Source organism: Rhinoderma darwinii, chromosome 1 (genome assembly GCF_050947455.1).
Source record: "Rhinoderma darwinii isolate aRhiDar2 chromosome 1, aRhiDar2.hap1, whole genome shotgun sequence".
Taxonomy (NCBI): domain Eukaryota; kingdom Metazoa; phylum Chordata; class Amphibia; order Anura; family Rhinodermatidae; genus Rhinoderma; species Rhinoderma darwinii.
The window spans coordinates 466356745-466370000 of record NC_134687.1 but is presented as its reverse complement, the minus strand read 5'-3'; the positions used below and the strand labels follow the sequence as shown (position 1 = coordinate 466370000).

The 13256-nt window shown below is 38.9% G+C and overlaps 1 protein-coding gene across 23 annotated transcripts in view; it reads right to left on the bottom strand.

Moving 5' to 3' along the window:
- Positions 1 to 13256, bottom strand: part of RIMBP2 (RIMS binding protein 2) — a 602457-nt gene that overhangs the window by 275151 nt on the left and 314050 nt on the right. For all 23 annotated transcript variants that reach the window (XR_012849985.1, XR_012849987.1, XR_012849994.1 and 20 more), the window contains one exon: positions 11314 to 11436. Coding sequence is in view for 17 of the 23 variants with exons in the window: in XM_075833186.1 (XP_075689301.1) it covers positions 11314 to 11436 (123 nt within the window). In the remaining 6 variants the exon portion in view is untranslated. The remainder of the gene's footprint in view (positions 1 to 11313; positions 11437 to 13256) is intronic.

Genomic DNA, 13256 nt, shown 5'->3' with positions numbered 1-13256 from the left:
GTGTGTGGCACTCTGTACAAGGGGAGTTGTGTGTGGCACTCTGTACAAGGGGGGTTGTGTGTGGCACTATGTACAAGGGGGGTTGTGTGTGGCACTATCTGCAAGAGAGGGTATGTGGAACTATCTACAAGGGCAGTATGTGCCACTATCTACAGGGGTGTGTCCCGGTGCTTTAGGTTTCGGGTCAGTTTTTTTTAACTATTATGACTATGAAATAACATAATTAAGTGATAACAAATTTTCAAATATCAGTGCTTAACTGTTTGTTACAATTTTCATAACCCTGTAACTAAAGGCTAATAAGAGTACACTAGTGGCCTAGCTGTATTTTTACATTGCACACAGAACTGATAAATGTTCATTGTCAGGAGGGTGGGGGGTGTATGTGTGGGGGTGTTGGTTGCAGGGGCGGGGGGGCCCAATCAAAAGTTTACTATGGGGCCCAGTCTTTCCTAGTTACGCCCCTGATGGTTATATATGAAACACAACTGCTCTGTAAAAGACAAAGGGTATCGTAAATACTAACACTGCCTAAACAGTGGCTACAAGAGAGATCAAGAAGGGTTGAGACCTAATGTGTAAATTCCTGTGTGCTCCATTTTCAGCTAAATAGAAACCCAATGGAAAAACTAACATTTGGCAACCATACCTAGTGATTTTATTACATCACATTGTTAACTCAGCTTCCAGCTAGAATGCCTGCTAGTCCTAAACATTTGTTTTTAATCCCTTAATAGCCTAACACCCATGAAAAGATGCTTCAAAAACTTTTTATCTCAAATATTAATCTTCACGTACTATTTTAGGAATTTTGTTATCTCATTGGGGAGCGGAGCAGTGGAGCTGAAGAGTTGTGCTCCAATGAGCCTGTGGTGTTTTGGGACCCTCATTATTACACAGAATCTAATAAGAGTCAACTGCTGTCCCATTAAAGGTTTACTGTGGAACGGTTGACCATTAATTATTATTTATAATTATAGAAATTTAGAACATTGTACAATTTGGACATACTACTGAAACCATAAGCAAACACATAATTTTTGAAAAAAACAACAAATATTTCTGATATCCCATTGAACTTTGGACAAACCTATTCCATAAATAAAAATTGGTGTTTCCATAGTCTCAAAATGTCAGTACCTAGTTTTAAAAATCTGTAAAGAATGTAATAATTTTCATTGGATTAGTGGATCTCTTAAAAATAACTATCTGTAGATGTCCTATGTAAACTGTCTGTGGTTGATGGATCAGTGATTGATATCTCATTAAGACGATCCACTGCATGCCTAAAGCTTCTCGCCGTCCATTCTATGAACATATGGGAATAAGTTACTAACCACAAGGACCACATTAGATTTGTTAAATCCTGATACTTAGGAGCAAATCTTAAACATACAGATCTGAGGAAGATTGGACAAGCTCTGTAGTGACTTCTCATCACTTGTGTTAATAATGCTTTATTATCTGACAGTCTTTGCTGAGAAGTCAGCATGAGCTGCATCTTGATTACCTCTCAAGCCAGTCACCACGGCAACCTGCGAACGTAGGTTATGAGAAACGTACCATCAAGGAACTACCGGCAGCTCATAGCATGAACTCCCCACAACTCCAGATTAAGAATTATTTCAAGCTCTCCAATGACAGCACTGCATCCCTTTAACTGTTACATGACTAGAAATGTCATGTATAGTGGACAGACCTATGGAAGAGCTGCCTTGTCACTGCTCAGATGTCAGAATGGTAGAGTCAGTTCACACCTCACACCTCACATCAGAACGCTATGATACTTCTCAGGAGCAATTGCCAACATCATACCACATCTAAATACCAAAAAATGTCATAATAATCTGTAAATCTGCTCCAAAAATAAGTGCAGTGTTGCTCACTCCTGATGAAACTTGCCCCATGGCATTTCAAATTCATTTAGTTGCTCATTAGCAACCAACTGCACATGCTACTTTGTCTGCCAATCGCTGATATTAACTCCTTCGGGGCTGAGACATTTTTTTGTTTTTTCATTTTTGTTTTTCACTCCCCAACTTCCAAGAGCCATAACGTTTTTGTTTTTCTGTCAGTAGAGTGGTGTGGGGGCTTATTTTTTCGCGGGAGGAGTTGTAGTTTCTATTGGTACCATTTAAAGTACCATATAATGTACTGGAAAACTGAAAAAATATTTTTTGCGGGCAGAAATGGGAAAAAACGGATTCCTCCATCTTTTGGATTACGTTTTTACGGCTGTGGTAGAAACATCAACTTAACTTTAATCTGTGGCTCAATACGATTACAGTGATAACAAATGTATATAGTTTTTTTTATATTTTACTACTTTAAAAAAAAAAAAAACACTTTTTGATAAGTAAAATTTATTCATTTTGTTTCACCACATTCCGAGAGTCCTAACTTTTTTATTTTTTATTTTTTAACTTCATTTGGCCCCTGGGCTGACTTGACAACCATCGGCACCCCTCATCGCATTGTGGGGGTGCCGATGAGCTGTCAGAGGGGGCTGTTCCCTCTTTTTAACGTCTCAGATGCTGCGGTCGCGATTGACCACAGCATTTGAGGGGTTAAACGGCCAGGAACAGCGTGATCGCTGTTCCTGGCCGGTTAGTCCCAGGTGTCCGCTGTAAAACACAGCTGACACCCGCTGCACATAGAGCGCGTTCAGCGCGTGAGCGCGCGCCAAACATCACCCCCTGCACCAGTACGTAATGGAACGTCGTGGTGCGCAAAGGGTTTAATAAAAGAGGCAAATGGTAAAATGAACAACAGGATTCAAAATGAGACTTGTATCAGAAAAACAGTAGCTTATGAAACACAACGTTTGTTAAGTATGTCTAAAATGTGTTAAAATATGAAGGCCTACAAATGCCAAAAAGTACAAAATACCAAAATATATTAAAAACTGACCCAATTTCAAACAGACAAAAATAAACCTCATTGGGAGTCATTGGGAGATGCTGCTTATCCTCTCTCACCAGGAGGAATGTAGTATGTGAGACGCCGGATACGGAAACCTCTAGGCAACGAGCATGGGGGACAAAAGGCAGAAGAACTGAGAAATGGCGCAATATTGGTAAATGATATATTGAGCAAAGTTGTTAGGGTTGACACACCCTGTTTATCTATGAGGTCGTGTTTATAGTTGGAGGTACACTTTAATAAATGTTATGTTTTATAAGCTACTCTGATTTCTGTTTTGTGGTACTCAGTCTAGTACAAAATGAGACTTAACAGAGAAGGAATACAAAAGTGACAAATTGTCACTTTTACATGAGATTTCGAAAAGCGAGATTAAAATTGCCGTTACAGATCCAAGTTTAAAGGGATTTTCCGGTCATTGAAAGTTGCGTGCAAATGGTTTAATTGCAGTAAGATTAGTTACTTACTAACGTACTCGGTAAGCCAGTCTCAGATGCAGTTACAGGACCATGCTCCTGGTGTTTATCGCCTGTTTGTGTGACGTCCCATACACGGATCACGTGGTTATCTCCCCCCTTGCTGTAGTACGGGATGCCACACTTCACATGCCTCTTATCTCTACTGCACACTACTCTCCCTGAGTAATCATGGGAACTGTAGTCCTTTACATAGTAATCCCACCCAGAGCAGGCCCTAGCAAAATGAAAACAACAGTGCAGCAGAGAGCTGGCAACATAATTAAAATGAAAAATAATTACTTGTGAGCTATGGTGGCATCATATAGTTAGCTCAGAAAAACGTTTTCTGGTTGCGAGATGATTCTACAGTTGGAAATGTTTGGGATTATCATGAATTTTGACTTGAAGCTGAGTTAACGTTCATGTTGTGTAATAAAATCACTGGGTATGGTTGCCAAATGTTAGTTTTTCCTTTGGGTTTTCATTTGCTGACAATGAATCACCCAGGAATTTACACATTAGGATTAAGATCAAGCATTCTTGATCTCTCTTGTAGCCACTAGGTAGGTAATGTTAGTATTTACAGTACTTTTTGACGGACATGGAGCAGTTTAGTATCATATTTAGGACACAGCCTGTTTTGGCCTTCTGGACACAGAAGATTTTTTCAAATCTGACATGTGTCACTTTATGTGATAATAACTCCGGAATGCTTTTGCCTATCCAAGCGATTCTGAGATTTTTTCTCGTGACATTTTTCTAAATTTAAATGTGTTTGCTTGTAAAACAGATAGTAATACCACGCAAAATAGTCCCTAGTTAACATCCCCCATATGTCTACTTTATGTTTGCATCATTTTTTTTCATGTCCTTTTATTTTTCTAGGACGTTACAAGGCTTAGAACTTTAGCAGAAATTTCTCATATTTTCAATAGGCTATTTTGTTCAGGGACCAGTTCAGTTGTGAAGTGGCTTTGAGGGCCTTATATATGAGAAAGTCCCCATTAATCACCCTATTTTGAAAACTACTTCCCTCAAGGTATTCAAAACCACATTCAGAAAGTATTTTAACCCTTTAGGCGTTTCACAGGAATTAAGGCAAAGTAGAAGTGAAATTTACCCAAATTTAATTTTTTTTGCCAAAATTCATTTGTAATAAAAAAAAATCTGTAACACAGAAGGTTTTACCAGAGAAATGCAACTCAATATTTATTGCCCAGATTCTGCAGATTTTAGAAATATCCAACATGTGACCCTAGTGTCCTAATGGACTGAAACACCGGCCTCAGAAGCAAAGGAGCACATAGTGGATTTTGGGGCCTCTTTTTTTTAAGAATATATTTTAGGAACCATTTCAGGTTTGAAGAGGTCTTGTGGTAGCTAAACAGTCGAAACCCCCCAAAAGTGACCCCATTTTTGAAACTACACCCCTCAAGGAATTTTTCTAGGGGTATAGTTAGCATTTTAACCGCACAGTTGTTTTGCAGAATTTAGTGGAATTAGTCTGTGAAGATGAAAATCACCTTTTTTTCTGTGGAAACATAAATTTTTTTCATTTTTACAAGGAATAGAGGAGAAAAAGCACCCCAACATTTGTAAAGCAATTTCGCCCGATTATGGCAATACCGAATATGTGGTCATAAACTGATGTTTGGACCCACAGCAGGGCTCAGGAGGGAAGGAGCACCTTTTGGATTTTGGAGCGCAGATTTTGCTGGATTGGTTTTCAGTGCCATGTCGGGTTTGAAATGCCCAGGAGGGACCAAAACAGTGGAAACCCCCCAAAAGTGACCCTATTTTGGAAACTATACCCCTCAAGGATTTTTTTCTAGGGGTATAGTGAGCATTTTGATCCCACAGGATCTTTTTTTAGAGCTAAGGTGACCAAAAAACAGCGATTTAAATTCTTTATTTCTTACAGCATTCACTGTGCGCAATAAATTGCGTTTTACTTTATTCTGTCGGTACGATTACGGCGATACCATATTTGTATAGTTTTTTTTACGTTTTGCAGCGTTTACACAATAAAATTACATTTCTATAAAATAATTTATTTTCTGAGACACCCTATTCTGAGCCGTAACTTTTTTATTTTTTCGTCCAAAAAGCTGTGGGAGGTTTTGTTTTTTGCGGGACGGGTTGTAGTTTTTATTGGTACTATTTTGGGGTGAATGCAACTTTTTGATCACTTTTTATTCTGTATCTTTGGTGGTGACCAAAATATAGCGATGCTGACATAGTTTTCCATTTATTTTGTTTGCGGTGTTCACCGTGCGGAAAAAAATAACATTATAGTTTCATCGTTTGGGTCGTTACGAACACGGTGATACCAAATATGTGTACTTTTTTTTTTACGTTTTCATTTTTTCCCTATAATAAATGACTTATTATAGGAAAACAAAAACTTTTATTTTTACACTTTTATAAAACATTTTTATTAACTTTTTTTTACTTTTTACACTTTATTTTTTTTACCTGCAGCTCTGATCGCTGCTAGAATACATTACAATACCTAGGTAGGGTAATGTATTCCAACTGTCAGTGTGACGTCACAGTCACTCTGACAGTAAGTATACGAGGACCAGCCGGAGGCTGGTCCTTATAGGCTTCCATACATGGCAGACCCGGAGGCCGTCACAATTGCATGGGGGCTGCTGATGTGCTACAAACCCCCTAAATGTGGTGATCGCTATCGAGCACCACATTTATCGGGTTAATTGGCCAAATCAGCGGCGATTAGCCGCTGATCGGCAACACTGGAGTGTCAGCTGTCGGGGACAGCTGATCTCCCAGTTCCCGATGCACACTTTGTCGCCGACAGTGTGCATCAGGAATGGACACTGTGACTTCCTGTCACTCTGACAGGAAGCCTATCAGGACGAGTCGAAGGTTGGTCCTGATGGGCTTCCGTCCATGGCAGTCATGGAAGCCATTGTTTGGCTTCCGTTTGCCATACTAACTATCGGCAAACCCTGCAATTTTGGATCGGGGTCTGCCGATATGCTAGAAACCCCTAATATTCGGCAATTGCAACCGATCGCCGAATTTAAGGGGTTTATTCGCCAAAATCAGCGGCAAAGGACCGCTGGCCGGCAAGAGTGGAGAGTCAGCTGTCGGCGACAGTGTGCACCGGAAACAACTCAGTAACTGTACGTCCTCATGCGGGAAGTAACCTCCCGCAACAACGTACAGTTATTTACTCGTGCGGGTAGGGGTTAAACCACACTGCTCTTCTGCATCATCTCCCAGGCATTGATTCAGAATCATGTAAATAGCATTTAGATTTTATTTTTATTTTTTACAATCCCTACCAGGAGAACTTAAAAGAAATCTATGCAAGCACTGGAAGAACATAAAAACACTATGCACTTGCTGCCCTATATATGAATATCGGACCGTAGTGCTGTAAGAAAAAATCTAACTGAGTCACCATGCTGCCTGGTTCAATGTAGTTGCCAGGATACTTGAACTTAGAAACTTTTGTGCCGTATGAAGTAGCTCTTCTCGTGGAGCCATCTAAAATGTTGGACAGCTGCACTGCTTAATCTATTGCTCAGGTTCTTTTGATTTCTGCCTCTCTGGTTTACTATATAAGCCTGGCCCTTGCACTTCCTGATTGCCAGACTATTGAGCTTCCTGTCTATACTCTAGTTCCTTTCTGCCTTGCTACAAACTCTTAATACTGCTTATCTGTGTCTCTTGACCACATCTCTTCCTCGCACTACAACGTATTGTCGCTTATCTGTGTACCGAACTTTGTTTTCTGATCATATCTCTGCCTCATGATACAAACTATTGCTGCTTTCTGTGTACCTAATCTGGACTGTTTCTTGACTACTCCTGCTTGTTTCACCCTTCTATCTGATAGTTTCAGCCACTGGACTCCAAACCTGCTATTAAACCTTGACAATAGTTCTATATTTGCATTGCTTCTTCTAAAGAATATGGTCTTTATGATATTTGCCAAATGCCATTTATAATTATTTCAGTTGCTCTAGGAGCAGACGACTAACTTACTTAGAGAACAAGAACTAATTGCAAAGTGAAAGTCAGTAGTCTGCAAATGAGAAATCTCAGCCAGACTACTAAGTGTTCATAGTATTTGAAGAAAAACAGATAAACAGATAAATTCTGATAGACAATCTAAGGATTTCTTATCATAGATATTCAAATAATTAGACATAAAGTTTAAAAATCAAATATGATTTATTACCATATGGAGACAAACCAGATGGTGGGAAAACTCACTCTGCAGGTTTAGTATAAATTAACCTTTCTTTAAAGTATAACTAAACGTTTGACAAACTTCTGAGTTGTCATAGTGACATATCAGAAGTTTCGATTGGTGGGGGTCCGAGCACCAATCGCTAAAACGAAGTGGCAGAAGCACTTGTGTGAGAGCTCAGCCACTCCGTTACAGTTCGGCCTTTTCCGGAAATCAATATATCAGAGTAGGATCAATAGTAGATCATAGTAGATCAATAGAAAGTCTATGAGCCCGTACTCCGATACACCCGGCTTTCCGGAAAAAGCCGAACAGGAACTAAGCGGATTAGTGTTCACACGAGCGCTTCTGCCGCTTTGTTTTAGCGATTGTTGGGGGTATGAGTGCTCAGACCCTCACCAATTAAAACTTCTGACATGTCACTAAGACATGTCAGAAGTTTGTCGAACGTTTAGTTCCCCTTTAAGTAATCTGATTTGCATGGGGAGGAGGCCTACTGTGTAATGCCAAAGCTTCAGTAAGGAGATTTTTCACAGGAATAGGACACTAAGGCAGTAAAATGCTTGAGCAAAAAAATAGAACTAGGGTTAAAAACTTTTTACACCATTATACTTTACAGCAATTATCCAACGGATTAAAGGTCCACAAGTGGCTTCCAGGCCATCACTGACTACAGATACTATACAGCCTATTTCAAATGCTGCAAGACTTTACTGGGTACCTTAGATCTACTAGAAAAATAAATTGTATGGGCTAGAGCTATACAAAATATATGCTACCCCGGTTCTAACTACATTGTCATCATACCACACTTTCCACACCTCACTAAAGGGTTATTCGTAAATGAAACCAGTTTAAGCCAAGTGATAGGTTCTACCAGCAAGGATTCTGCCTTATAGTCAGACTCAGATGGGGATGTCTATTGTTGGACCTCATGGACCCTGTTGTGGTTTATGAGGTCTGTTGTAGCTCATGAAGTTATCGTGTTAGAACCTGGGCCTACTTTGGAATTCCCTGGCCCTTGGTGGGCCAGTCCAGCTGATCCCTAACACAGTAATACCTTATAACTGAGAAACAGAGTCAGAAACTATTTAAATAGAAAATTAGAAAAATATCAATTTTATTGCTAGAGTTTAAACAATGAGGAAATATAAAATATAAGAGGATCCAAAAACATGATTGGACTATACAAGGGCCACAATAATACACAAATTAATACCACAGCAATATCACAGTAATTGATGCATACATGTACGGTTAAAAATGCATGGTACTAATGAGAAGCAGGCAACACCGAGTCTAAAGAAAGGGGAAAGCAATGCTAGGAAGTATCGCTTTAGCAACCCATGTAAAAAAAGATAGGTAGGTGGTAGGTACAGACAAGAGGATAGTACCATCCAAAGGGTAGTTAAGAACGTCTATGCTAATGAACAGATCTAAACAGATATCCAAGTGGATGTATAGCTGAGACTGGGTGGAGTACCCAACAAAAGTTACGTGACCTGGTGTACCTTACCCATAGATATCAGCTGTGTTCAAGTGGCCCAAGGGCAAAGAAGTGCCCTGACGCGCCTTTAGCGTATACAGCTTTTTCAAGGGGTCACACTAACACAGTAAGGGTATGTTCACACGCAAACTCAAAAACTTCTGAAAATACGGAGCTGTTTTCAAGGGAAAACAGCTCCTGATTTTCAGAAGTTTTTTAAGCCTCTCGCGATTTTCGCAGTGTTTTTCGCGGCCGTGAAAAACGGCTCCAAAAACGTTCCAAGAACTGACCTGCACTTCTTTTTCGCGGCCGTTTTTTTACGTGGCCAATTTTGAAGGTGGCTGCGTAAAAAAAACGGCCCGTCGGAACAAAATGCAGTTTTTCACATTGAAATCAATGGGCAGATGTTTGGAGGCGTTCTGCTTCCGAAAATGGGCCGTGTGAACATACCCTAATAGTAACATTTGCTTACTTTATGTCATTTTCATACCCTAATAGTAACATTTGCTTACTTTACGTCATTTTAGTTAAATATTTAACATTTACCTTCCCAGTGTTGACAATAATGTGGTTTACCAGCACCATATTTGAGAGCAGGGATTTCCATTTGGCAAAGACTTCCGGACAGATTTTATTTCTAAGTACTGCTTACTTCTCTTAATTCTATTTATTAAAGAAACTTCTCTGTGTGTATTTACATTCAGAGCATATTCCAGTTTATCATTCAATATTATGGTCTCTTAATTTGCTCCCCTTCCCACCACTGCGTCAACTTCCCTTTCATTTTCTTAAACGGTCATATATAATTCATTATTAACGTCACTTTCCCAACAGGGAATCCTAAGAACCTTTTAACACACAAAAAAACACATAATTACTTCTAGATATCCTGTGTAGAATAATAACCAATTATTTTTTTAACCTTTTAAATGCCAAGGGTCCATGTCAATTGCGACCCTCAGGGACATGCATAATTGCATTTTGCTATAACTTCAGGTTTTTTTTTTTTTAATACATACATACATTTTTTCCTGAGGAAGAAAAATATTTTTCAGTTTTATACATATTTCAAAGTATATGTTATTACTTTATTCTTCAATTTCCAATATTTAGAAACACATCTGTAGCTCACATTTGCATATCTGAAAACTGCTCAATTGGTCGGAACACCCATCATGCATGCTTTCAAAGTTTTTCGGTTGTTAGTGGTAAGCACTATGGCCCAGCTTTACGAAGTTTAAATTTGTCACATCTTTGGCTGTCTGAGTGCCACAAAGTAAAGTCTACGCCAGCTAAGAGCTGACATAGATTTCTTCCAACTTTTGGCATAAATGAAAGTCAATCTGTTAGGCCACGAGTGGTACGACACTCCTGCTAAGCCCCATCCACTTTGTTAAAGCAGTGTAAAACTACAAAAAGGCGCAAATTAATGCACAAACATGGCGACAAAACTGGTGTAGTCATTCTTAAATTCCCCCTATGATTTTAGTGTTTAGTTGACTAAAGCCCTATAGAAGTATTTGTGGGGCAATGCAAATGTGCACTATTTCTCACCATATGGATAGATTTTTTTTAATGGGAAAATCTTTTAAAATCGTGGGAAGTATATTTTGATGCGTGCCCTATTTTAAACAAATGTCTCAGTAGCATATAAATTGGAACACGGGCAACATTTTTGTGTGCATGATTTTCAATTTTGTTAACAGATGAGGTAAAAGGGTTGTTTCTACACAGACATTAATAGGAAATGGCATCAATGTCTGATTGATGGGGCCCTGAATAATGGCACCCCCATAAAACATTAGAACGAAGTGGCAGCTTCGGTAGGGAAAGTATTACGTTTCTAAAGGCTGCTTGGACCTAGCAGCACTGTCACATAGTTCTATTGATTCTTAGGGGTCGCAGTTGCCAGATCTCATCCAATATGTAAATGATGCATTAGTAATCTAAAAATAAAAATAAAAAATAGAAACAACACACCTATTGTCATGGGGTATGTGTGGTATTAGAGCACAGCTCCATTTCACTTGAATAGGGCTGAGCTGCAATGTTAGACACAGCCTATGGACAACAGTGGCACTGCTTCTGGAAGAAAGCAGCCATGTTTTTTTAAAATGTTACACAACCTCTTGAAAATATTCACATTTTCTGATCAATTCCCCATATGTATAATCAATGTAAGAGAATTACAAATATTGTTGTGACATACATTCTTTGCTTACCTTTAGGACCTGCTCTAGGTTCTCCAGTTTGGCTTGGAGCTGGTATTTCTCCTTCAAAGCCAAATCTCGTTCTTTGGTGACTATGGCGAGAATCTCTCGAAGTTGCTCATAGTCCAACTTCACCTGAAATAAGCCAAAAGTTTTTTTAACTTTTTACTATGTTTATAAACTACAAAGGTAGCAATCTGATTTGTTAGTCTGTCCTATAGTATCTATCAGAAAAAAACAGCAGCACAGCCAGAAAGAAAAAAAAGTTAATCCCGTGCACACCACTCGACGTTGGTTACATGTCCAAGAAACTATAAGAAAAAAAGCAGCACTCCAGATTTAAGATGGTGAAATGAAGTGGATCCTCTATTCCCCCCTATGTGAGGCGTTTCAGCTCAATCAATTGATCTTTTTTCAAGCATCTATCTCTGCTGTATTGTAAACATTTTCAGCATGCTACGGTAAAACTGAGCTATATCAGTTTAAATATATGTAATTCGAAAGTATTTATGTTAATATGATTTATAACATTTCCATAAACTTGTTCAATATATGTAAAAATAAATGTGGTGTACGCTTGTGTCCAACACTTGTTTTTATGCAAAAATATAGTGATAGATGAAATAACATAATAACCAGAGATGAGTGGCTGCACCAAATAAGAGAAGTGTATGAGCAACACAAAGTGAACCTATTGTAGTCAGTGTCCTTTAGTATAGTGTAGGTATGAAGATGCTCCAATATCAGGATGCCAGGTGATGTCCCGAGAAAGGATGGCAGACTCAGCACCCTCTGCCTCACTAGTATTTCCCTATTGCAGGTTAGACAAGACTCATTAGGGGAATGAAATTCTCAAGAGGATTTTGCTGCCATATGGACATGCAATACGACTAAGGTGCGGCTACTAAAACAGCATGACAATAACAACAAACTTTCCAAATTTATAAAAAGAATTAGGATCTGTTATTGTAGAAAAGGAGCCCCACATACTTCAAAGAGATTATAAATCAATTAAAGAAGACCAAGACAATCCTCCAAAAATATGTTCTAGGCTTTTTATTTTTTTACCTTTTTATCAGTTCCCATATACAGTGTTCCTGTTTCAGTTGTAAAACAATTGAATGAAAAGCCACAATTTTCAGTGTAATTAGAAGAAAAAAACAATCACCGTGTTTTTTGCTACAGACCAAATTATGGGATTAGATAACTAGATGAGCAACAGAGTGTAAAGGCCTTTTTACATGGGCCAATGATCGAGTAAACAAGCATTCATAAGCAAACGCTCGTTCATCGGCTGATCGTATCGTTTATGCAGCAATAAATATTATCGTTGTCGGAAGCTCATTTCCTTGTGTAAATAAACGGGAACGAGTGATTGTAGTAATGATCGCTTGTCCCTACACATAACCAAGCATTTCTCCTCGTGAAAGGAGCAAACGAGAGCCGATCAACGAGCTGTGTTAAACGACCCTAAGTTTGTGTTATGGTCATTCAGCTCAACCATCAAAGTTCATTATTATTGATCCTTTAGGGCAGTGTTGGACTGACCCTGACCCACCAGGAACAACCGGCAGGCCCAAGTTCTGACATAATAAATAATGTAAGAATAATGGGCACATGCAATAACAGGGCCTCAAAGGTACAGCAGAAGACAACCCATTTAAAGAGGCTCTGTCACCAGATTATAAGTGCCCTATCTCCTACATAATGAGATTGGCGCTGTACTGTAGATAACAACAGTGTTTTTTATTTTGAAAAACTATTAATTTTGAGCAAGTTTTATTTTAGCTTTATGCTAATGACTTTCTTAATAGACAACTGGGCGTGTTTTTACTTTTTACCAACTGGGCGTTGTAAAGAGAAGTGTATGAGGCTGACCAATCAGCGTCATACAATTCTCTCCATTCATTTTTAGCAGTACTCGCAACACAGCGTGATCTAGCGAGATCACGTGT